At 40.7% G+C, this 25,511-nt stretch overlaps 1 protein-coding gene across 1 annotated transcript in view; it reads right to left on the bottom strand.

Annotated features, from left to right (window-relative positions):
* Window positions 1-865: 865 nt before the first annotated feature.
* Window positions 866-25,511, bottom strand: part of LOC128997593 (uncharacterized) — an 86,167-nt gene continuing 61,521 nt past the window's right edge. Inside the window, exons 60-89 of the mRNA XM_054423232.1 lie at window positions 24,896-25,109; window positions 24,234-24,398; window positions 23,520-23,672; window positions 22,600-22,808; window positions 16,780-16,969; window positions 15,968-16,094; window positions 15,508-15,672; window positions 14,777-14,963; window positions 14,583-14,692; window positions 14,367-14,531; window positions 14,151-14,315; window positions 13,935-14,099; window positions 13,719-13,883; window positions 13,503-13,667; window positions 13,287-13,451; window positions 13,071-13,235; window positions 12,855-13,019; window positions 12,639-12,803; window positions 12,423-12,587; window positions 12,207-12,371; window positions 11,967-12,155; window positions 10,393-10,509; window positions 9,650-9,798; window positions 8,952-9,198; window positions 7,038-7,754; window positions 5,455-5,631; window positions 4,072-4,242; window positions 3,568-3,758; window positions 2,192-2,473; window positions 866-1,346 (exon numbers count right to left, since the gene is read on the bottom strand). Coding sequence (XP_054279207.1) covers window positions 1,122-1,346; window positions 2,192-2,473; window positions 3,568-3,758; window positions 4,072-4,242; window positions 5,455-5,631; window positions 7,038-7,754; window positions 8,952-9,198; window positions 9,650-9,798; window positions 10,393-10,509; window positions 11,967-12,155; window positions 12,207-12,371; window positions 12,423-12,587; window positions 12,639-12,803; window positions 12,855-13,019; window positions 13,071-13,235; window positions 13,287-13,451; window positions 13,503-13,667; window positions 13,719-13,883; window positions 13,935-14,099; window positions 14,151-14,315; window positions 14,367-14,531; window positions 14,583-14,692; window positions 14,777-14,963; window positions 15,508-15,672; window positions 15,968-16,094; window positions 16,780-16,969; window positions 22,600-22,808; window positions 23,520-23,672; window positions 24,234-24,398; window positions 24,896-25,109 — 5,800 coding nt within the window. The 3' untranslated portion in view covers window positions 866-1,121. The remainder of the gene's footprint in view (window positions 1,347-2,191; window positions 2,474-3,567; window positions 3,759-4,071; window positions 4,243-5,454; window positions 5,632-7,037; window positions 7,755-8,951; window positions 9,199-9,649; window positions 9,799-10,392; window positions 10,510-11,966; window positions 12,156-12,206; window positions 12,372-12,422; window positions 12,588-12,638; window positions 12,804-12,854; window positions 13,020-13,070; window positions 13,236-13,286; window positions 13,452-13,502; window positions 13,668-13,718; window positions 13,884-13,934; window positions 14,100-14,150; window positions 14,316-14,366; window positions 14,532-14,582; window positions 14,693-14,776; window positions 14,964-15,507; window positions 15,673-15,967; window positions 16,095-16,779; window positions 16,970-22,599; window positions 22,809-23,519; window positions 23,673-24,233; window positions 24,399-24,895; window positions 25,110-25,511) is intronic.

The following is a 25,511-nucleotide window of genomic DNA, read 5'->3' as shown; positions in this document are numbered from 1 at the left end:
TAAAATTGAACTGATGCCTTGATCGAGCCAGGTAATAGTGTATTACGTTACTAGCCCGGTAAGTGGTGTTTTATCATGCGAGCACAGCCGAGTGTGTGATTTTCCTGCGAGTACGGTAAAGCTTACCGGGCGAGTAATGTACGATACTTTACATCATACTACACAGAAAAATTAGCACATTTTAAACTCATAATTTCAGAAAATAAAATATGCCTTTGTAATTAGCTGTTTATTTTATCAGCTGACTAAGTGCAGGGCAAAAGTACATCACGTTACTTTTCCGTGTGTAGGCATGGCAAAGGGCAACTTTCCATCATATCAATACAAGTACCTGTTTCTGTGTAGTATGTTGTAATAGTATATTACGTTACTAGTCCTGAAAATAAGTGTTTACCGGACGAGTGTGGTCGTTCCCGTACAAGACGAAGTCGAGTACGGGATTACCATACGAGTCCGGTACACCCATTTTGGACAGGTTACGTACAATAGTTATACTACTAAATCTGTACAAATCCTTATATATTTCCACCAACTAAAGGACTAAAAATCACCAGTCATAACCTCTCTTAGGTCTAAGAGAGGTTATGTTTTTGTTCATAACCATTCATTGCCACCTAAATACAGTATAATCAGCTGATTGGTGTCCGGTAAAACTCATTACAGTACAGTAGTACGCAATGAAACCCCATTTGAATAAGCTGGCGGCAAACAGCTGTTTTCTGGACTAAATCCTTAAGTGGGAAGTTCGTCAAAATAATGTAGTGTGGCGTAAAATAAATATCACTAAACTCCATATGCGACATATTCCTCCTGGGATGTGATGATTAACAACACCAGTTGATTAAACACACATTGGTTCTGTTAAACATAGTATAATATTTTCTTCAATAAATTAACATAATTACAATATTAAATAAATGGAATACATTTTTGGATAGTATGTCAATTACTATCGTAAGGAACTATTGTTTATTCAATAATGAATTCTTTGAAAAGCATAAGGTATGCTGACAAAATTGTAAAAATCTCCTCTATTCACATATTATACACAAATTACAATAACAATATTTTGTGCAACATTATTGCGATGGATCACAGCTGTAGAGGGAATAAGTCTTTTATCAACTGATTACTGAGAATCCACGGTTTGTGGCATGGCTCTTCGCAAAATGCAGAACAGCGAGGAAGTGACTACGAACTTGGGGATTGACAAAGAACTGGAAGTGCGGTTCATCTTGCTCTGGTACGGGGGAAGTGGAGGGGGAAATGTGCGAAAGTTCCCCGATCAACATCCTTTGGCTCTCTCGTACGTACTCGAGAATACGGATCTGTGATAACAGCTGTGCCTGGAACATAGATTTTGTATTATAGACATTTAGTCATACTTTCAGTTTAGTATGGAACGTATTCAAATCAATAATTTAAACTTAAAGTATTGACTTTTGTTTGGGATAACGATATACTGTATCGCAGATCAAATAATCAGGAGCGCACAACACATTACTTTATTTACACTATTTTATGATGAAGATTTCAAACCAGTATAGATAAAAGAAAATATACCGGCAAAACCCTCTTGTAAGAGGAGCGATTAACTATAGGTTATATGGGGAAAAAATAATTACATTTGAGTCATAAATTTTACAGCATTCGGGGGTTATGCCATTTTGTTCAGAGTTAAAAGGACTGTATGACATACTAAGTTTCGACATAGACAAAAAGAATTAAATATAGACTGTTAGCCGTGCTGCGGTTACCATGGTTACCATAGGTTCTGGCGAACACCAGTGGGTGCCCCGTGTAGTTACGTAGCAAGTACGCCATAACTACATGGCGCTCCCAGCGGTGTGCACCAGAACCTATGGTAACCGCAACACAGCTGACAGTCTATATTTAATTCTTTTTGTCTATGGTTTCGATTAAAATTGTTAAAGGCATTTTTGTGAAAATCTTGATTACATTATTTTGGAGATTTTCATGGAATATCACGGCTAAGAGTACAGCCAAAAATAAAAAAAAAACTCCTGGAGTTAACATAGATTAGTACCAAAATCCCAATTTTACCAAAACTGGATTAATGTTTTACATACCCATAGTGGATATTTCCACACAAAACATTTGTAAGAAAAATAAAAGAATACTTTCTCCATATAGGGGTGGAAAATGGAAATTCTACAGCCTATCGGCTCACCTGTTCCTTGGCAGGCTGTACTCGCAGTGCGACCAATGTCGGGTCATCACTGTACATCACCTGGACGTCACCCAGCCGCACGGCTCGTGTAGATATGTCCAGCTCAGAGTTGACCACGTAGAGTGACTGCGTGGTGACTAGTAGCGTGACTGCCTCGTAACAGTCGCTGGTCGCCTCGGAGGTGAACAGCAGATCCTCCGAGGGAGGCAGCAGCTTCCACTGGTACTTGAGGCGAGAGTCCGACCCGCACTGACTGTGCTGGGTGAGAGGTTCGTGTCTCACCTGTGATCCAACAGTAAGCTCAGTGAGGGAATGATCCCAAGAGGAAATGGATTTCAGTGCAGGGGAACTAACCAATAACCTTCATTTTACAGTGATACACTTAATCATATTATGTATGCCCAAGGATTGTGAGCTGCAGTACAAGGGGTTCACAATACAACGTCACCAATCCAACCAAGGTACAATGTGCATTGAAAATTGCCGACAGAGGTGTTCAAATACATAGAAATTAGTTAACTAATAATAAGTTCACTTCGGTCAGTTTAAGAGCAAAATTTTTTCTCTCACATCAGTTAGGAAACGCTGCACCAGACAGAATGCCTTGCTTGCAATCAGTGTTTCCACAAAGCCAAATCAAAAATCTTGCTTACCGAGTCTAGAAAATCCTGTTATATCCCACTTTAATACGATGGAAATCATGTTTTATCCCGCATGGATATTGTAAAAAGATCTGTCCTTAATTAATATCCTGAGTGGTATTTTGGACCTATTACAAAATATAGCCTGTATGTTTTTTTTACCTGGCTGTGATACTATAGTAAGATAGAAACTATTCAAAGAAAATCCCGCGCAACACCTAAAATTCTTGTTTTTGTGATAAAAATCCTGCAAATGAAAACACTGCTTGCAATGCTAAGGTTGCTGCTTGAAGTATGGGAAAACATTCTCTTACTTGGAATTAAAAGTGAATAAAACTCTTTTGGGAAACAAAACTAATCTAAAATACTTGTTGTACTGTCAAAAGATCCGGTTTCTCCATCAGGAAACTCAATTTTGACCCTATACGTTTGTTATTATTGAGAGGTTCATTTTTAAACAGTTGTCAGTGGACAAAAAAACGGATCATAGGACAGAACAAGTGGCATTTTTACCCTTTTTAGTTTCATAATCCTGATCCAGAAGACAAACTAGTTTCTATACAAAATTATTAAAGATGTTTTTTAATGCCTTCTAATAAATGTAAGTCTAGGTATGCACTCAATCATAAGTTTTCACAGTTCATTTGACTGTACTCATTTAATCCATGGTAATGAATGGTGCCTATTGAATCAATTCATCTTTTCTAACTCAAGAGGAGTTCACTACATATTTACCCTGGGTACGTCGGTCCAGCCAACACCACTCAACAGGCCTTCCCCTGTGAGGGCGACTAGTTCGGCCACTCCGCTGAGAGGCCGAGTGATGACCCCCACCAGGCCGAGCCCCACACTGCTGACCAGGCCGTGGTCTGGCCTCTCGGACATGACGTACTGCAGCGGGTGGTGGGCAATACTGCTGATGGCTCCTACAACACAATACGTCTTAATTTTTGTTACTTTTTTAGGTTGATTATACTAATCACACTCATCAAAGATAAAGCGAAACTTGGCTAATACCAAGACACCAGAATCAGCATTGCCTTTTGGATACTGAAGAAGACATAATTTGCTTCATATTTTGAGTGGTTTTGTCTCTGGATCACAGAACACAATACAACGTCATTGAACAATGAACACCAACATAATTTGCTGGTCGTTTACCAAAAACCATAGGTAATAAAACAAACCAGTGTGAATAGTTGAAGGTGAAGATGAAGGAATAGAAGATTGTACAGTTACCGATTAGACTGATGCCGAATTCCGTCAGTCCTTGAACGACACCCTGGGATAGACTCTGTGGTCGCAGTCTGCGCAGCTGCTCCGAGCGCTCCAAGTCTCGAGTGTCGAGTGTCAAGCGATCGAGTGTCCGAGCCCAGCTGGCTGCCAGCCTGGTCACAGAGGTTATAGTGCCTGTAACATCAACAAGACTTAAAAAGTTAAAACTAAAAGTTGTAAAATTAACCAGGATTTATATAGAATAATGGCTACTCAAAGTAATGTTGTGCAACTCACTCACTGGAGGAGTGCAGTACAAGAAACAAGGCAACTACCATTTAAAATGAAAAAATTGTATAATAGGAGTTTTTCTATATATATATATACTAGCTGTACCCGCGGGCTTTGCCCCGTTTAACTTCATAAGTGAGCTCGTTCGCATGGCTCAATCACGTCCTGGTTGGAGTTCGTTTGCTACGCTCACTCACCTTTGGGTTGGAGCTCGTTCGCTGCGCTCACTTGCCTTCAGGTTAGCTCGTTTGCTACGCTAACTTGCCTCCTGGTTGAAGTTCATTCGCTACGCTCACTCACCTTTTGGTTGCAAATTAGCTGTTGTCATGAATTTAAAAAATAGTGCTGCACCCTGTTGGTAATTCTTGTAACTTTAATGCTATTGAACATCATAGAACAGAACCAACTTGTTTAATTGAAACAGCTGTTAAGATTCATTAATTCCATTTAAATATGAGTACTCATAAGGTTAACATGGGAAACTCCAGAGCCACTGGGGCGGAGCCCGACGGTCCGATTAGGATAAAAACAACTTAGTTTTCCTATTTAATGCCTAAAGAATCAGTGTACCAAATTTCATCCTCATAGGTAAATGGGAAGTAAGAGAATTAGTGATGAGTGAGTGAGTGAGTGAGTCAGTGAGGGCTTTGCCTTTTATATATATAGATATATATATATATTTTTTTTAGGAAAGCAGTTCAGCTAGTTTATCTGAGAGTATAAAAGTCCAGAGAATTATAGATAAACAAAAAAGGTCACACAACACAATTAGAATACTCCCACAACTAGAAGTCCATAGCAGGGCAAAAAGCCAGAACTATTTGTAAGCATTTTTGTGCATCCTCCCTTTAACTGTAATTTAGTCAGATGAGTCAGCTGAACTCAATCTCACTCCAAAATCTCCATCAGCAAAAAGCTTCATCAGAAACATAGCTTTGTTTCATTTAAATGTAAACATTACATGAATTCCTTTATCAACTACGATCAACACAACACACGTTTAGACAAACTGTAATAATAGAGTAAACTGACGATAAAACACGAGTATTATTGGAACGATAGCAATTATAGGAATAGGAAAGATTACTTTGGAAATTAAACTTAACAAGGTCTTACCGGCAGCAAAATGGTGCATGAGTGAAGCGGACCCGTGAGCAATGCCTGTGAAGAAGGCTCGAGGCCCAAGCAGCATACCTTGCAGCGGAAGACTGATAAAGTCTCGCAGGCCAAGGCCTAGACTGCGCGCAAGACCACCTGGCGCTCCCAGCAACTCTAGCGACCCCAACGCCCAGCCTGTCGTACAGAACCATACTAGAATATTATGGAACATTAAGAGTTTACTCTCCATCTTCAACTGCAGTTTCAGAAGTCCAAGCTTCATTAGGTAATATTGCAGTAAAGTATTTTTCTATTAACATGTCTAAATTAATTTTTAACTATACAGACTGTCCCAAAAGTCCCGGACCGGTTTAATATTTTCTAAACGACACCAGATAAATCAATAAGATTTGGTATATCAACACCACACCTAAAAATCTACTTTTTTAAGAATTTTCTGTCATATCTTGGGGATGTCCCGCAAGGAGTCAGAAGGAAATCTTAAATAGAAGCATAGGTTGACATGTACATCAAATTAAAGGTCTTTACTAGCAGAATATAATGCCGCAAATTTGTACTCAAACAGACAACCGAGCCAAGAATAACAGTGGTTCAAAGATTCATTTAATTTGCATTGCTATTATACGCTTACTCCTCAGGGGGCACAGCCCTAGGAATCGGAAGAAAATTATTAACGTAGGCATAGGTCGATATGCACATCAAATTAAAGGTCTTCACTAGTAGATTACAATGCCGTAAATTCAAGCTCAAATGAACGCCTGAGTAAAAAATGGCTGTAGTTCAAAGATTCAAAATGGCGGATTCAAGAAATCTTTGAACGGCCGCCATTTTGCGCAGGATCAACCTTTTGAAGTGTTGTTTGCGGCATTGTATTCTACTAAAAAAGACCTTTCGTTTGATTTGCATATTGACCTATGCTCCTATTTAAGATTTCCTTCTGACTCCTTGCGGGACGTCCCCATGATACGACAGAAAATTGACATTTCCATAAAAAAATAGATTTTTAGGTGTGGTGTTGATATACCAAATCTTATTGATTTATCTGGTGTCGTTTAGAAAATATTAAACCGGTCCGGGACTTTTGGGACAGTCTGTATAGTACACATGCAGAAATGTACTAAGAATCATTAAAACTACTGAAGTGCACATGCAAGATGTACTTCTCGAAGGTAGAGTGAACACCAACTCAGTCAGGTTAGTAAAATATTTTATGTCAGAACCAGCTTTGGAGGAAACTTCGACTATGAGTATTGTGCTTCAAGGTTTACTCAATTTAATGTCTAAAAATAAAAATAGATAATGACCTGTAAAGACCTGCATATGGTAATCTACAAATTGCTATCTGCAACTAGTTACAACACTTGCGCGTGTCCTCAGGCTCCAGTATCATTACTCATTAGGTTAGTTATCTTCTTTGTAAATAAAAGAAAGTTATTTTGGAAGAAGAAAAACATAATTGGATGGCTCCACTTTCGTTTTGAAACTAGATACTTACCACAATCTACAGAATAGGTATTTACACAGTTGACAAAATAGAGGTATATTTGAGGCTATACCCAAACAATTGTTAGTTAACATACCTGTACCGTAAATCGCCCCAAAGAAGTAATGCAGAGTGAGTGAATGACCCAGCCTGTAAGCCGTCGTGAACAATGACGACCGTCTGAACGCAGCCAGTTGCAGCGGAGAGTGGTCCAAAGCGATGTAGAACTTGGTGGAGGTGTGGATGCTGACTAACAAATCCAGTTCCGAAATGCTGAGGGATCTGAGACGCAATGGCCGAGCCAAGTCTCTGGACGCACTCAGCACTTCCGGTGGAACAGGAAACCCAGACTCACTAGGCAAATCTTCCTCCTCTCCCTGCGTGCTAGATGTAGCGTTCACTGTCCAAACCGAGTCTGTCTCGTACACGCTTTTAGCCTGGGATACGGCTTCAACAGCAGAAATTTCTTCGAGCGATTGGTTATCTTCGGGATCGGAAACATTGAACAAATCTTCTTCCGCTTCCTCGCTTAGATCTTTTTTCAAGTTGTCTTTTGAGAAAATCGATTCTTCGTCTCTCCTCAACTTGTGTTTAGGTTTTGGCCTTTCAGCGTTCCTTTCTACGTTTCTCGTGGTGGGTGTTGGTCTTGTTCTTCTCTGTGAGGTTGGATACGTTGTCTTCGGAGCATTTAGAGGTGTTTCAACAACGAATGATGATGGCAGAGTGTTTAGGATGCACTCTTTTAGGTGGTAAATGTATTTGTCTTCAATGTAGATTTGGAGAGGTGCTAGTTTTACACTAACGTCTTGCACGGCTAGAAAATTAAAGACATCATTTAATTACTAAAACTGCAACACAATTTTACTAAAAATAATCACTATGAGTTTGAAAAGCAAATTTAGATTTAAGAAATTAATCTAATGCTACGATCTTATCAAGAGAATTTGGTACATATCAGCTTAAATTGGTACTAGTACTTTTGATACAGGGAGTACCTTGATTTAGTATGATAGAATAACAATTAATGAGTTAATTAACCCTCTTTTTTCATGGAGATGTCCAACTATCACATACAAATAAAAATAAAGTAGTTAGTCCAAACCTGTTTGCAGACAAAACATAACACTAATTCCATCATGTCAAACAAAAATTGAAGTTTAGAGCAATGCAACCTCCACTTATTATTATCGAATTAATTATTTATAATTAATAATTATCGAGTTAATATTATCGAATAACCAATGCAAACAGCAACAAAATGATTCTCTGAAGCATAATGTATGCCTACCATTCCTGTAGCTGATACCTATAGATATACACCCACCATTCCTGACAAATTCAAAAGTTGTACCATTGACTATACACAGAATAGACTTCCCAAGTAAACATTTGAAGCAAAAAAACATGGTGCAATCTGCTGAGATGGTCTACCAACTAATGACAATATTCTGTGTCAAGTGATAAATCAATCAGCTGTTTGCTATGATACTGTATTGATTTGTATTAATATACAAAAATACCCTCCCCAATGGGTACAATGGGTTTGCCCAATACAAAAGTACCCTCTGGTGAGAAGGTCCTAAACTTAATCTCATTTAAGACTGGGACGGTGGCGTCGTCCTGTAATCCAGCTACTAGGAGGTCACGAATTCATGATAATTAGACCAATTTTTTGATACCAAGGCAAAAATGTGATTCGGATTCTACAATAAACTGTAGGTCCCTTAGTTGCCATTAGCTAGCTGTATGGGCTATTAATTAACAGCTGTGTCTAAGGAATATGTCGGCCTTAGTCACTAACAAGACTACAAGATTGCGCCACTCATCCTACACTCATATTTGGGTTAAAATATGCACATAGTAGCGTCCCCATCTTATTAAATCTTAAATAATTGATAATTGATCTATTTTCTTGGCATCAAATTTTTACATTACGTGGGAAGTCTATTCTGTGTATAGTCAATGGTCGTACTCATAAAACCCTCTTTACTTTTCCGACTGTAATTCTTACACTGACCGATGCTAGCATGACTGTTGACGTCCACGACGACAGTAAGGTCCGCCCCGCAGCCTCTTTTTCTCGCCTTGTCCACCAGACAGTGCGCGTGCTGACTCATCGAGACCTCAGTAACCTCTTTCCTGGGTTTCTGCATCAACAACACCACGGGGAAGTCGTAACCGCCCAGGGAGAACTCCTGATTGTCCAACTGGATGTCTCCCACGGTCGTATGGATCTTCATCTCTCTCACTGACAAATCCTGAACAGGAAACAATGCTTTTGATAAAAAAGGATAAAATATATGAATTTGTATTGGCTTTGTATAGCTTCAAGTACAGTTTCTTTGTTCCTTGCTTTGAATAGTCAAGTCAAGTCAATCATTTATATGATTGAATTCAAGTTAAGCTTAGTAGGTAGTTGCTTGGGGATAAAGTCCAGCAGGTACCATAGTTTATTGAAAGAAATAACTGACCAAGTACCATGTGCGCTGGGTACCACCTAGTAATCAAAAGGTTACTGGTTTCATCCTGAGAAAAGTTGGTGTATTTATGACAGTTGGCATTTGGTATTTCCCCAGCAATGGCACCAACAGTGTTTTTGGCGTAGTTGGAAGGATCCCCTTTAAAACGCCACTTCTGACTGCCTAGCCTCTTAATAACCTATATATACTCTTTCTACGATTTTTTACATATGGTCTTTGATTTTCTTACCTGGTGAGGATGAGGATGCACAGTGATGCCAACATGATCTACAGTCAGGGCTGCCACTTCATGACATTCACAACCCAGCTCACTATGTGACAGCAGGGTGGTAGTGAGGCCATGCAGGTAGCAACTTATCTCCAGCCCTTGTCCTTTACCTGTCAAATTATATTTAAATTATCTGAACTGGTAAAAAAATGCATTGGAAATTTCACTAAACAACAAATTTCCCCCACAGTAGACTGATTTATCCTGTTTGAAAAACACAATTTACAGGGAACTTTACTACAAATACCTCCTAGACAACCTCTTTAAAGAGCCAGCCATGAAAGGTTACGCGACAGGTCCGACTACACAGAAAAAGGATTTATGTTAAATTAATTCAATTACATTGTAATTTGACAGGCTGTGTTATTCTCATGGAATAAATGAGTCCAGTCATTTGTCTGTTGCTAAATTATCTAATCTGCACAAAAAAAAATGTTTTAATAATTGACAGTAAGACAAGGTTTCTTACTTGGGGAGCGAACTGGTGTAGTGGTTGTGGAGCGTGGAACTTCGGTCCCTGGGATCCCGGGTTCAATTTCCGCCAAATCACCAATGAATTTTATCTAAGTGATAATGTTGCAACGCAGGTCTAGCCTGAAGTAATGTGAAAAGCAATCCCAGGCTCATGCCTAGAGTCCCAGGACAAAAAAGTCCCTTACTCCGGTAATGCAAGATTTCAGCAAAATACAACTCATTGTTCAAACCTGTTTCATTCTCCGAGGGTGGGATGGATGGAGGTGGAGTTGTTTCATGAGTTTCCGAGTCAGAGTCTTGTAGCTCTTTTTTTGAACTGTGACTCGGGCTGCTTAGTCTTCTTTCACCTGAAATTTTTTTTTATAATCATACATCATTTTTTTTTAAATGCCTGATATGAGTGTTTACTCTGTTCTACCGTAGGACAAACATCAATACACATTTTTAAGGATCAAAATTGTACCTAGATAAATGAAAATAAAAAAAAAACGATTTTGAATTGTAAAACACTAAATATTAGTAGCAACAAAGTAAGGTAGTTTTACTATCAATTTTCTATTGCCTCAATCATCTGATTACTTATTTCACTCATTTGTAAGTGTCATTGTACTGACCTACATACCAGAGTACAGTAGAACCCCTCATATCCGGCCTTGGTTTTACCGGTCCTCTGTTTATCCGGCCCCTTCCAGGAAGCCAATATCAAAATTTTTTTCTCACAGCTTACAGACGTTTAGATGCAAGCACTAGTATAGTGACTGCTCAAGTCATAAAATAAATTGTTCTCATTATTTATCTGTTTGTTTATACATTTATATGCTGAGTCACTATACTCAGTTGAGCTAGTAGGCCTGACCTCTGATCAGTTGGTTGATTATTTCCAAAGTGGGGTTAGTACAGTACAGTACGAGTACATTAATTTAATTTTTATATTTCACAAATATTTATTTTTCTTTTTACAAACAAGTTTATTTTTCTAAAAATGGTCCCAGAACAGAATTAAATGATACTTTTGATTGCATATATTGATTACCTATTATTATTAGATATGAATTGTCATTTTCATAGTAGGTTGGTTTATCCGGCCAAATCGTTATCCGGCCAGGGACTTGGTCCCGTGGTGGCTGGATATGAGGGGTTCTACTGTAGAAATAGTTGTTATTCAACAATCCACATGGGAAGCTAGCTCACTCCCTTCTCAGACAGATGTTCTGCGACTAGGCAGAGAAAAACTAAGAATGATCACGGATCATGGCTTCCTGAGATTGCACCTACATTGCTTGGGGATCTACAATGGAGATATTGCATGTAGGAAATTTGGGCAGTCCGATGAGACTGCAGATAATCTATTCTATGACAGCTCTGAATGAGGTAAGGGAAAGCACTCTTGGAATCATGACAAGGGACAGAAACCTTTCTCAGGAGGAGCTCATTCATCAAGCAACTCTTGTTTTATGGGCCCATATTTGGCCTCCAGATTCAATCAATCAATCAATCCTAACGGGTTGATGGGTATTGACTTGTCAATTAAAGTTTAAATGGGAATAATTTGCACGGGTAAGACATTTCAGCTGTTAGGGTAGGCCTACAGTGTTAATCCTGAATCTAGCAATCAGACTGGGTTCCAACAGACAACACCACTGGCTATTTTATGGTTCTTATTTTAATCCAACTTTTTTTTTATCAATGGTCTAGTCTTAGGAAACACAAGTAAGGCTGACATCTCAAATCATTCAACACTCATCTACACATTAAAATACACCATGTAGAGTTGGTGTCGCAAAAAACTAATTTAATCACTTACTGAGCAGCTGTCTGGTGAGTTGACCACGGATGTCCACAGCAAGTATCTCTGTGTGACTCGCCTGACTCAGTGTGATGTGTGTGGTGTAGCCTCGCTTGGTCACAGTCAGAGTCATGTCAGGCAGTCCTAGCAGACTCAGCAGACGACCAGTGCACTGTGTCAGCGCCACGGGGTCGGACCACTTCACCTCTGTACATACACAAACACAGATGAGCTACAGTAACTGTCTGGTGAGTTGACCACGGATGTCCACAGCAAGTATCTCTGTGTGACTCGCCTGACTCAGTGTGATGTGTGTGGTGTAGCCTCGCTTGGTCACAGTCAGAGTCATGTCAGGCAGTCCTAGCAGACTCAACAGACGACCAGTGCACTGTGTCAGCACCACAGGGTCGGACCACTTCACCTCTGTACATACACAAACACAGATGAGCTACAGTAACTGTCTGGTGAGTTGACCACGGATGTCCACAGCAAGTATCTCTGTGTGACTCGCCTGACTCAGTGTGATGTGTGTGGTGTAGCCTCGCTTGGTCACAGTCAGAGTCATGTCAGGCAGTCCTAGCAGACTCAACAGACGACCAGTGCACTGTGTCAGCACCACAGGGTCGGACCACTTCACCTCTGTACATACACAAACACAGATGAGCTACAGTAACTGTCTGGTGAGTTGACCACGGATGTCCACAGCAAGTATCTCTGTGTGACTCGCCTGACTCAGTGTGATGTGTGTGGTGTAGCCTCGCTTGGTCACAGTCAGAGTCATGTCAGGCAGTCCTAGCAGACTCAGCAGACGACCAGTGCACTGTGTCAGCACCACGGGGTCAGACCACTTCACCTCTGTACATACACAAACACAGATGAGCTACAGTAACTGTCTGGTGAGTTGACCACGGATGTCCACAGCAAGTATCTCTGTGTGACTCGCCTGACTCAGTGTGATGTGTGTGGTGTAGCCTCGCTTGGTCACAGTCAGAGTCATGTCAGGCAGTCCTAGCAGACTCAACAGACGACCAGTGCACTGTGTCAGCACCACAGGGTCAGACCACTTCACCTCTGTACATACACAAACACAGATGAGCTACAGCAACTGTCTGGTGAGTTGACCACGGATGTCCACAGCAAGTATCTCTGTGTGACTCGCCTGACTCAGTGTGATGTGTGTGGTGTAGCCTCGCTTGGTCACAGTCAGAGTCATGTCAGGCAGTCCTAGCAGACTCAACAGACGACCAGTGCACTGTGTCAGCACCACAGGGTCAGACCACTTCACCTCTGTACATACACAAACACAGATGAGCTACAGTAACTGTCTGGTGAGTTGACCACGGATGTCCACAGCAAGTATCTCTGTGTGACTCGCCTGACTCAGTGTGATGTGTGTGGTGTAGCCTCGCTTGGTCACAGTCAGAGTCATGTCAGGCAGTCCTAGCAGACTCAGCAGACGACCAGTGCACTGTGTCAGCACCACAGGGTCGGACCACTTCACCTCTGTACATACACAAACACAGATGAGCTACAGTAACTGTCTGGTGAGTTGACCACGGATGTCCACAGCAAGTATCTCTGTGTGACTCGCCTGACTCAGTGTGATGTGTGTGGTGTAGCCTCGCTTAGTCACAGTCAGAGTCATGTCAGGCAGTCCTAGCAGACTCAGCAGACGACCAGTGCACTGTGTCAGCGCCACGGGGTCGGACCACTTCACCTCTGTACATACACAAACACAGATGAGCTACAGTAACTGTCTGGTGAGTTGACCACGGATGTCCACAGCAAGTATCTCTGTGTGACTCGCCTGACTCAGTGTGATGTGTGTGGTGTAGCCTCGCTTGGTCACAGTCAGAGTCATGTCAGGCAGTCCTAGCAGACTCAACAGACGACCAGTGCACTGTGTCAGCGCCACGGGGTCGGACCACTTCACCTCTGTACATACACAAACACAGATGAGCTACAGTAACTGTCTGGTGAGTTGACCACGGATGTCCACAGCAAGTATCTCTGTGTGACTCGCCTGACTCAGTGTGATGTGTGTGGTGTAGCCTCGCTTGGTCACAGTCAGAGTCATGTCAGGCAGTCCTAGCAGACTCAACAGACGACCAGTGCACTGTGTCAGCACCACAGGGTCAGACCACTTCACCTCTGTACATACACAAACACAGATGAGCTACAGTAACTGTCTGGTGAGTTGACCACGGATGTCCACAGCAAGTATCTCTGTGTGACTCGCCTGACTCAGTGTGATGTGTGTGGTGTAGCCTCGCTTGGTCACAGTCAGAGTCATGTCAGGCAGTCCTAGCAGACTCAGCAGACGACCAGTGCACTGTGTCAGCACCACAGGGTCGGACCACTTCACCTCTGTACATACACAAACACAGATGAGCTACAGTAACTGTCTGGTGAGTTGACCACGGATGTCCACAGCAAGTATCTCTGTGTGACTCGCCTGACTCAGTGTGATGTGTGTGGTGTAGCCTCGCTTGGTCACAGTCAGAGTCATGTCAGGCAGTCCTAGCAGACTCAACAGACGACCAGTGCACTGTGTCAGCACCACAGGGTCAGACCACTTCACCTCTGTACATACACAAACACAGATGAGCTACAGTAACTGTCTGGTGAGTTGACCACGGATGTCCACAGCAAGTATCTCTGTGTGACTCGCCTGACTCAGTGTGATGTGTGTGGTGTAGCCTCGCTTAGTCACAGTCAGAGTCATGTCAGGCAGTCCTAGCAGACTCAGCAGACGACCAGTGCACTGTGTCAGCACCACGGGGTCAGACCACTTCACCTCTGTACATACACAAACACAGATGAGCTACAGTAACTGTCTGGTGAGTTGACCACGGATGTCCACAGCAAGTATCTCTGTGTGACTCGCCTGACTCAGTGTGATGTGTGTGGTGTAGCCTCGCTTGGTCACAGTCAGAGTCATGTCAGGCAGTCCTAGCAGACTCAGCAGACGACCAGTGCACTGTGTCAGCGCCACGGGGTCGGACCACTTCACCTCTGTACATGTGATACATATATAATCTAGATGCTGAATTATGTTATAAAAAGAATGACGAAGCACCTGTACGCTAGGTGATTATAATCATGATTATAACTATGATTGTTATTAGAACAGTACAGTAATGCTAATGTTTCAAGAGACATTATTGGAGTTCAAGGTACCAATGAAGACACAAATAGCCACTTAAAACATTGTAGCAAACATTTACCAGTACAATAAGTAAATTAACGTTTTCACAACGTTGATCTGGAATCTGGCCCTGTCTAGAAGAGAATGTACCTAACACCTATCAAGATTAGTACATAAGCCCAGCCGAAGCTAAAAAATCAAATTACACCACAAAGAAAACTCCAAACCTCTCTGTGTCCTACATTTGCGACAACCAACATTCGTATGGAAAAATGCCCAGTTGGGCTTCAATCTGATTCGGTAATTATAAACAATCAGGTATTTGGTAAAACCGTCCCTCCTTAGAACTAAAACATTTCATCAACCGTTTGAAAGCACTACCACAATAGGCAAATCAAGCTTGAGACGTACCGTTGGTCTCGTTGGACACCACTGCGATGACGGCAGGGGGCAGAGAGGGGGGAAGCACAGTCTCAGGGCTGATTACGTTGTTGGGGAAGCTGTAATGAGCCGTTTCTCCCGCTGGAACTGACATCTGCCACTTGATGTGTTCACAGTCCGCCACGAACCCACCACCTGAGTACATAGAATTTATTCTTTATTCTGGGGTTCTAAGAATTTTTAAAAAGGGTTAGCTGTTAACATCGAATCAAGACGGCAATGCTGGGTAAACAAGCAAAAATTGTCAAACATATTAATAAAAAAAAATCATCCATACAATAGTGTGTAATTTTATTATACAATTAGTAACATCTGTTATGTCATATGTGCTGTTGAAGAACTTTGATTGGAACAGCTGATTTGAAAAATAAGTTTGTTTATATTTTTTGAGCTCAAAAACCATTATCAACTTCTTACAGTCCTAACTTACCGTTATCTGTTTTGGCTTTGGCAAATATCACATCACAGTGTGTGTGGTTGTGAAGGGTAAGCTGGGGATGAGGCTGATCCCACAGTAACAAATGTGTCTGCCCATCAACTTGCTCTACGGTCATCACCTGTCAAAGACAAAATTTGGTTACGGAATCATTGCAACAAATGAAATAAACATTTCTATTGGTAATGAACACACAAAAATTGTTGGAACAGAAGAGATGAGATTTTGTCACATTTATGATGACTTCAAGTACGAGACTGTAGATCATCTCATGTTTATTCTTACTGTAAGGAGCTCAATGGGGTAAGGTAGACAAGCTTGGGCAATTCCTTAACTGCTTGAGAATAAGTTGGTCGGCAGATTGCAGGCAATTATCAGATGCCTGGCCATAGATGTTCTCTGAGGACATAATTTAATTCTGGTGTGTAATAATCTAACCCAAAATGAAGCATCTAAGATCTGAGGTCAGTCTACTTCTAAACAAGGTCAGCTTCTTACCTACCAGGATTGAATCTCATATAATCTAGTGGACATCCCAAAATTCATAGGCAAGCTGAGAATAAGTATTATTCATTCAATAATAGTTGTTTGTATGATTGAAATTTTAAAAAGAGTTTGAAATACTCTACTCTATGAATTGAAACAATAGTTAATAAGGCGTACACTTTGACAGATAGGGTGGATTCAACGTGAGTAGTAACACAAATCGGAAATTTTGGTGATCAATCTTCAGTCTTTATAAGTTTGATAAATTACATTATCGACCTAAACTATAGTATTACTCTCAAATTATACAAAACAATCACCAGCATTTCCTGGACAGAGTCTTCTGTTGCGGCGGGGAATATTACGGGGACACTGTGTCTCTCAGGGCCCCCCGGCAGCCTTACGGGGCACGATACAGGCCCCCCACCCCCCACCTGTATCACCAAGTAGGGGACAAGCTCCACCTCTTCTTCATCACCTATCACCCTCCACTCGGTTAGTGGTTGACACCTAGACCCAACAATACAATGAGATAAAATAATCAGGGTGCGGCAAAAGTCAGTATACCGAAAAAGCAGTTAAACTGTAGCTAAACATAGCAACAGCATTAAACATAACTATAAAAGTATAATTTTAATGTACCTGTTAGAGAAGCTGCTCAAAGTGACCACCATCATTGTCTATACACTTGTAGCACCTTTTCAACACTGACTTACAGTCTTTGTTGCATAGTTGTGGTGTGAATAAAACATCAAATTGTTTTGTTATTAATTCTTTTAAATGTTCTAAACTTTGAGGTTTCTCCGAAAACACGTGTTCTTTTAACAAACCCCACATACTGAAATCGCACGGAGTTAGGTCTGGGGACCTAGCAGGCCACTCAATAGTTCCTCTACGTCCTATCCATTCATCGAAGTTATCATTTAAAAATGCTTGAACATTTAGGCCATAGTGTGGAGGTGCTCCGTCTTGCTGCCAAATAATCGAACGACGACGCAACTGTTCAAAAGTGGGATTGTTTTCCAACTCTAAGAACACATCTAACATCCGTATAATCACGATCAAATTTCCACCAATTTTTCAAAAGAAAAACTCGTTGCTCTAAAGTTAGTTTACGATTCATGATTAAAAACACCAATAATAGAAGTTAATAATACAAGCACTACACTCACCAACTTAACTTCACTGTCACTAGTGGCATACTAACAAAACAAACATTCATCGATAAAGAATAAACAAAGACAAAATCAACCACGACTAGACATCAGATTAGATAAGGAATAACACTGAGATAGCGCGAGAGATAAACAATGACGCTCACCAACCTGCAGCGGTATACTGACTTTTGCCGCACCCGGTATTTCAATGTCTTATGGAATTTCATAAGATATGTATTAAGTTGTAGTGTCATTCATATGCCTTTGCATTTAACATATGTTTTATAATTTAGTTTGTTGTTGTTGTGATGATGACTCTTGTTGAATAATAAACACATTCTTTACTTGCAGCATTTATTATTTCGTGGTCACTTTGCAAAATGTTGTCCAAACAAACCAAAGGAGGTAAAAGAGATTAACACGTTCGCTGCTACGGACGTTCCGGAACGTCAGCCGGGCCACGGCGCCAGGAGCTAAGAACGTTCCAGAACGTCACCGTTCATTGTTGTTTAACGTTGCTATGGATAAGCCAGCACGTCACAAGCGTTCTATATTTCTTTGCAGCTCGTGGGGACGTACTTTTCTGACAATAAAAAATATAGTTTCCCAAATCACCACCAGGGTTGTTTGGAACAGGGCTTTGTTTTACCTCTTTCCTGCTAGATAGCGACACTACTTTACCGACTGTAACCTGGGTAGTGCTGCTATCCATCAGAATCACTTAGTACTATATCAAATGCCAGTATTATTGCAGAACATTGCCATCCAGTATAACTACTGTTGTTTTTACTGTAATTCAGTGTATCGGTGGCAATGTCACGCAGCGGCCGAGCGTTAGTTCAGCAACTGGCGCCGTCCCGGCATCTAGCGCTCAGCAGCGAACGTGTTAAGGAAGTTGACTCAGACGATTTGATTGATTCAAAAAAAGGACATTTAGGTGAAGTAAACTTTAAGCAAGGTGAATGTCCGAGTGTAGTGGTAAAGGTAAATAGTCAACCAGTAGAGTTTAAGATGGACTCTGGGGCAGACGTTTCTGTTATGGGAAGTACACTTGCACTTGACCTCAAACTTGTAATCCGTCCTACCCATAAAGTTCTTTTTGGGCCGGGCCAGACTAAATTGACTGTTGTGGGTGTCTGTTCAGCTGAAATTATGTATGGCAATAAGCAAATATTAGAAGACATATATGTCTTGCCGTCCCAAAGTACACCTCTAATGAGTAGAAATGCATTGTTGAAACTGGAGTTACTTACGTTTAACGTTAATCTTGTAGATGGTGAATCACTCCAGAGTCAATATCCAAAAGTGTTTGAGGGCATGGGTAGAATGAATCATCCATACAAGATTAGGCTGCACGAAGATGCAAAACCTTATGCTGTTATGTCACCGAGGAGGGTGGCTTTCTCGCTCCACAAACAGGTTAAATATGAATTGGACAGGATGCTTGCTGATGGTGTAATAGAACCAGTAACTGAACCTACTGACTGGTGTTCTCCCGTAGTAGTGGTTCCAAGGAGTGATGGTAGAATTAGACTCTGTGTTGATTACACAAAATTGAACCAACATGTGAAAAGAGAATTGTTGCAGCTTCCATCAGTGGATGAGTCTCTAGCTAAGTTGGAAGGAGGTAAGCTTTTCACTAAGTTGGATGCTGCCAATGGAGTCTGGCAGGTTCCACTTCACAGTGATTCATTTAAACTCACCACGTTCATTACACCGTTCGGGCGATATTTCTTCAAGAGACTTCCGTTTGGAATCTGTTCTGGACCGGAGGTTTTCCAATTCCGACTGAGTCAAATGCTTTCAGATATCCCAGGCGTAGTGAATCAAGCGGATGATATCTTGATAATGGGGAAGACAGAAGCAGAACATGACAGCAGAGTCAAACTGGTACTAAAGAGACTCTCAGAAAATGGTATCACGTTAAACAAAAACAAATGTAAGTTTGGAGTAGAAAGTGTGATTTTCCTCGGACACGTTGTCTCATCGCAGGGAGTCAGTATTGACCCAGAGAAGACTAAAGCTATTCTGGCCATGAAAAGCCCCCAGAGTATAACGAAGGTTCGACAGTTTTTGGGAATGATAAACCAATTAATGAAGTTCGTTCCTCATCTAGCTGAAAAAAACAGCACCAATCAAAAGTCTCCTTAAAAAAGGAGTTGAATGGACTTGGGATGAGCCTCAAGAACAAGCTTTTAAGGAATTGAAGAAGGTTGTAGCTAATGATACTGTATTGGCCAACTACAACAGAGAAGCGAAAACCCGTGTAATGGCAGATTCGTCATCTTATGGTTTAGGGGCAGTGATCGAGCAGTTTGATGGAAAGGATTGGCGTCCATTAGCATTTGCATCGAGGACATTAACAGAAACAGAGTCAAGATATGCTACCATTGAAAAAGAAGCTCTCGGCTTAACTTGGGCTTGCGAAAGATTTTCTAGCTTTATTCTTGGTAAAAGGTTCCAGCTTTACACAGATCATAAGCCTCTGACTGAGATAATGGGTTCAAAGCCGATCTCTGATCTTTCTTCTCGGCTGCAACGTTTTCGTATGAGATTACAAAATTTTGACTACGAAGTTGTTCACATCCCGGGGAAAGAAAATGTAACTGCAGATTTACTATCAAGAAGCCCTGAAATTTCACCAATGGATCGGGAGAATGAGGTTATCGAGAATCTGGAGGAAGAAATGTTTGTAAGAAGCATAATTGATGCATTGCCTTGTTCTGATAAACGGCTGTTGGAAATTAAGAATGCCCAACATGAAGACCCGGAAGGACAGGAGCTCTTAAAATGCATCCAAGAGAATACATGGCGGAAAAATTTGGTATTCTGGAAGTATCGCAATGAACTCACTTTGGAAGATGGATTAATTGTTAAGGGAAGGAGGATGTTCATTCCAAAGGCCTTGAGAAAAGAAATCTTATCAAGATTACATGAGGGACATTTGGGTATAGTGAAATGTCGGCGGCGTGCTCAAGAATCTGTTTGGTGGCCAGGCTGTTCAACAGAAATTAGTACTACAGTGGAAAATTGTCCAACATGTATAGAACACAGACTACAGCGAAAGGAGCCTCTGATGTCTACACAGCTTCCTCAAGAGCCTTGGACCCATTTATGTGCAGATATTTTGAAATGTAACCAAAACTGGTATTTGGTAATACAAGATTATTTCTCACGATTTTTAGAGCTCATCGAACTCAATACTTTGACTTCAGCGGCAGTTATTGGAAGGATGAAAAACATTTTTGCACGACACGGGATCCCTCTAGAAATTCGTACAGATGGAGGTACTCAGTTTACTTCTGACGAGTTCAAAGGCTTCGCAAAAGAGTACGGATTTAGAGCTGTAACTAGTAGTCCACACTTTCCTCAATCGAATGGAGAAGCTGAAAACGCTGTATCTATAGCCAAGAGGATTCTACTAAAGTGTCCGGATCCCAATCTTGGTCTATTAGCTTACAGGACCACCAAATTGGAATCGGGGTTATCACCTGCAGAGCTGCTGTATGGTAGAAAACTAAGAACAACTTTACCTTCTCTCAACGACTTTCAAGTGGTTGGAAAAGATCAAATAGAATCCTTTCGAAACTGTGACAAGAGAATAAGAGACAGAGTCAAGAAAAACTTTGACAACAGAAGAGGCGTCAAAGAACTTCCACCTTTAGCAGTAGGAGAGAGAGTCTGGGTTAAAGATATTAGTGCGAAAGGAACCATAAGAACAACAACCAATCTACCTCGATCCTACATAGTATCATTGAGTAATGGGAATGATGTAAGACGAAACAGATGGCATCTCATTCCCCTACCAAGAAAAGAGAATGACGATTCTGACGATGTCTACCGTGGAAGGAGGGTGCAGCCAAACCACAATGATGGAATAAGAAGATCGAGCAGAACTATCAGACCACCAATAAGATATGAGTAAATATAATGAGGAAGGGGAGATGTAGTGTCATTCATATGCCTTTGCATTTAACATATGTTTTATAATTTAGTTTGTTGTTGTTGTGATGATGACTCTTGTTGAATAATAAACACATTCTTTACTTGCAGCATTTTGACGAACTCTACATGAGGGATTAGCAAGACATTCTGGACCTGAAGATGTGCTATTTTTTAAGCACGAAACAGCTGTAGTCATCATACTACTAAACTGATCGTTTTGACAGAAAACAGGTAATTTAAACCTATATTAGTTTATTCAGACGATCTAGAGGCCATTCCATCATGAAATTGCAGCATTTATTAGTATTTTATATTATCTTACATAAGTCTTATCAATTGTATTGGGCACTACTCCTGAGGCAGCGGTGGATAGAGAAGAGTGGAGAAGCATCGTTGGCGAGGCCAAAAACCTTCTGAGGTTTCAATGGCCAAGGAGGTAAGGTAAGGTAAGTCTTATCAATTGACAATTCATAGCATTTCGAAAAAGCTTGATGGTTTTACCAATGATGTGATCATGATTAATGGGGCCTTTCCTGAAAACAGTACATGTTCTTAATAATTTTAAGCTTTTATTTACTTTGTGAAGCATTTATAATTTAATGACAATATGAAAGATTGACCGAATAGATTCAAGGATGCTTAGATTTTAGGATGCTAGGATGCTTACTCTTATGGCAACAAACATGCTGATTTAAAATATTTCCAATTTCACATCTTTATCAATTTGTTAAGTTTAATCAAACCTGCCCTAAAACCTGTAAAAGGGAATTTACTTAAGATCAATGCACATTTTAATAACATTGGTTAGATCAGATCTTATATTTTCTGCTATGGGGGATACCGAACAATATGTGTTGCTAGCCTAAAGATTAGCATCTCAAACCTAGAAGCAGGAGGAGGGGTTCAATTCCTTGTATAACCGAAAACATTGTATGGATTAGGACAGCTTCCTCTTTAAAGCATTTGTAATTCCTGAACTTTAAAATACCACTGACGTAGAAACAAATTTGTGTCAATTGTTTAGTTGAAATTCCTCACATAGGTTTGGAAGACTTTGTGTGTGCTCGTAGAGACACAGGCTGTTTCAACATTTCCTCTGTCATGCTGTACTGACTGCTGGATGGTTTCACAGCGATGGCTGACACAAGTAAATCTCGATTGCTGAGACTAGCTATCACATACGAGGACCTCACGTGGATCAAACGTAGATTGCTCACTTCGGAGGAAGTGACGTTCATATAGCAAACCTGCAAGGAGAAATAATTTAAAATTTGAATCAATATTACGTAGATGTACCATAAAGATGGGCTCTTAACTGTTGCATTACATCAAAGCTTAATGCCTTATGTGATTGGTAGGATTTGAACCAAAGCCAACAATGTCTCACATTCTAATCACTAAAACCGGTTCCCCATGTCATTTGCTGTACATGTCAGGTTAGTCTGACTGTAATTTTGTTTGTCCTAAGTGATGTTCTGTACTTTGTTTTCAATATTGATGATGTCACAGAATTTCATGATCTACCTATGTGTGGCGCGAGCTGGCCTAGTGGTAGAGCACGGGCCTTCGTCCCTGAAATCCCGGGTTCAAATCTTGCCAATCACCAATAACTTTCAGCTATGTGGTAATGCCCACAACCCTCTTGGTCTAGCCTGAAATAATGTGTAAAAGAGTCCCAGGCTAGAGCCTGGCCTCCTAAAATGTAAAGGCAGGTAAAAAAAAAACTATTACCAAAGTAATAATACGCAAGTAATTTCATAGTAGAGTTGTCTTCTCAGTTGAGCACACAACACAAACAGATTTTAGCGATTTATGAGTTATACTTCCAAACTAAGCATGGAGGTATAATTACTCATGACGTTCATCATAATTTTCCAAGAATAGATTTGAGAACATCAATTAATTTGGCAATTACAACAACAAGGTGAAACGTAGTCACTTGCAGAAAGGGAACTCACGCAGCTTTGGCCAGTGACAGTAATGTTGATGAAGCCACAGAGAGGCAAGAGTCCGGGAATATGAGGCATTTCAAACCCCGGGCCACGCTTCAGTTGTATAGAGTCTGACAGCTGCACGGAGTTTTCAAGTTCCACACCGATTTGAAATGTACTCTGAAACATATAAACATTAATGATAAAAATCTTAAGCAATTTGAATATTGTCTGTCTGAATACCTAATATTGTCTTAGGAATAAGTTACGGCTTGTAACGTTGACTTACAAAATGATACTACCAGAGTGGTCTTTCCTGCATTAGAGACTTAATCGTCTGGAGACTCAGTCATCTATATGGAAAAGTTATAGCACTTTTTAGACACCACTGATTTTCCTTCAAGTTGAACCACCCTCTCAAAAAATAAGCTACTGTCAAAATACTATTCTCTTGACTCAACTATGAACAACGCTCCTAGTAAACTATGCAAACTTTGTCAACAGCAGGAATCTCAATTGATTGCAGACACTCTGCCATGCGCATCACATTCTGTCAACACTCAGTAACTCACTTTTAACAGATGATACTCTACCATAAACAGCAGCCTACGCCAATAGCAGAACACTATCAACAAAAGCAACCTCTATTTACAGAAGCACACTGTATTGATGGTGCTTTTTATCTGTATCTAATCTAAACCATCAGCCATTAGACCTAAAGTACTTGTCAATACTGCTGACCTCCAGTGGTGGTGGTGACAGCACAGCCCTGTGTGCCAGGGAGCACAGTGTTCTCTCTCTACCCTGCAGATACACATGACTACCCAGGGTGTTGATTAGCAGAGCCCAGGGCTGCACCTCCACCAGCAGAGTGTTACTGGCTACCACGTCCTCCGAGAACTTCACCTGCGGAAAAGGATTTACAATAATTTCCCATTGATTCCTTTAAAAGCACTCTAAAAGAAATTATTTGATGGACATTGATACAATTTCCACTAAAAATAAAATTGTGAAACCTCATTCCGTAACTTTTGCAAACGGTGTCATTAGAGTCGATAGTAGATTTTGGCGTCAACATCAGTATCGGCTTACTGTGCCTTTTCAAAGTAACAAAACTTCAGTAATCAATCTTCAACTAACGTCGTGTTTTACTAAAAAAGCTACTATATGATACCAAAATTTGGGGAGCTGGTCTAGTAGTAGTAGACCTTGGGTCCTTGAGGTCCCAGGTTCCAATGAAGCCTATCACCAATTAATTTATTCTGAGTGGTAACACTGCGACCCTCTGAGTCTATTCTGAAGTAATGTGTAAGAACGTTTCCAAGACACACAGCACTAGAATGTGGAGGAGAGAATAAAAAACATATTTTTAACTCCATGTACAGTTTTTAAATTTCACCAACCCTGACGTTTGTGACAGTGTCTGGTTGTGTAGTAGATATCCACTCCACCCCCGCCCACTCCTCCCCTAGGTAAGGCCAGGCAGAGGCGGGGGCTGGACACTGTAGACGGGGCAGCAATGATGCTATCTCTGTCTCTGGTGAAGGTGGGGCGGGGCTGCCGTCCAGCATGTTGTAGTGCAACGACACTGGAGGACTTGACGCAGGTACTTTGCAACTAAAACAGAAGACAATTGATATTTTTAAGTACAATCAGATGACTGATTGGAATTTTTTCGGAGTTTTTCGGAGCCACACTGATACTTCGTCCTAATATATGTCTTTTTCAGAGAATAGGTTACGAGAACTGTGTATACTGTAAAGTAGAAATGCTATTGAAATTGATCTTTTCTCTTGAATCTACTCTCAGGAGAAGTCATATACTTGGTTAAAATACCAATGTTTAGTTTTTTATGATATTTTTTATGTATCTATTTATTATCCCCTGGGTTATAATATTCTTCGGTAAGCTAGCTGAACTCTACCTTTAAAAAAAAAAACCTGAACCTCATTATGATGCTTAATCTTTTTTTTTTAATCAAGTCTTATTTTATTGCTTGTATTTTCAATAAAAAAATTA

The sequence above is a fragment of the Macrosteles quadrilineatus genome, unplaced genomic scaffold, assembly GCF_028750875.1.
Source record: "Macrosteles quadrilineatus isolate MER2022 unplaced genomic scaffold, UCM_ALF_1.0 Scaffold_6__1_contigs__length_79288215, whole genome shotgun sequence".
In the NCBI taxonomy this organism is placed as follows: Eukaryota; Metazoa; Arthropoda; class Insecta; order Hemiptera; family Cicadellidae; genus Macrosteles; species Macrosteles quadrilineatus.
Note: the sequence above shows the minus strand (reverse complement) of the source record. Positions and strands in the feature narration are given on the sequence as shown.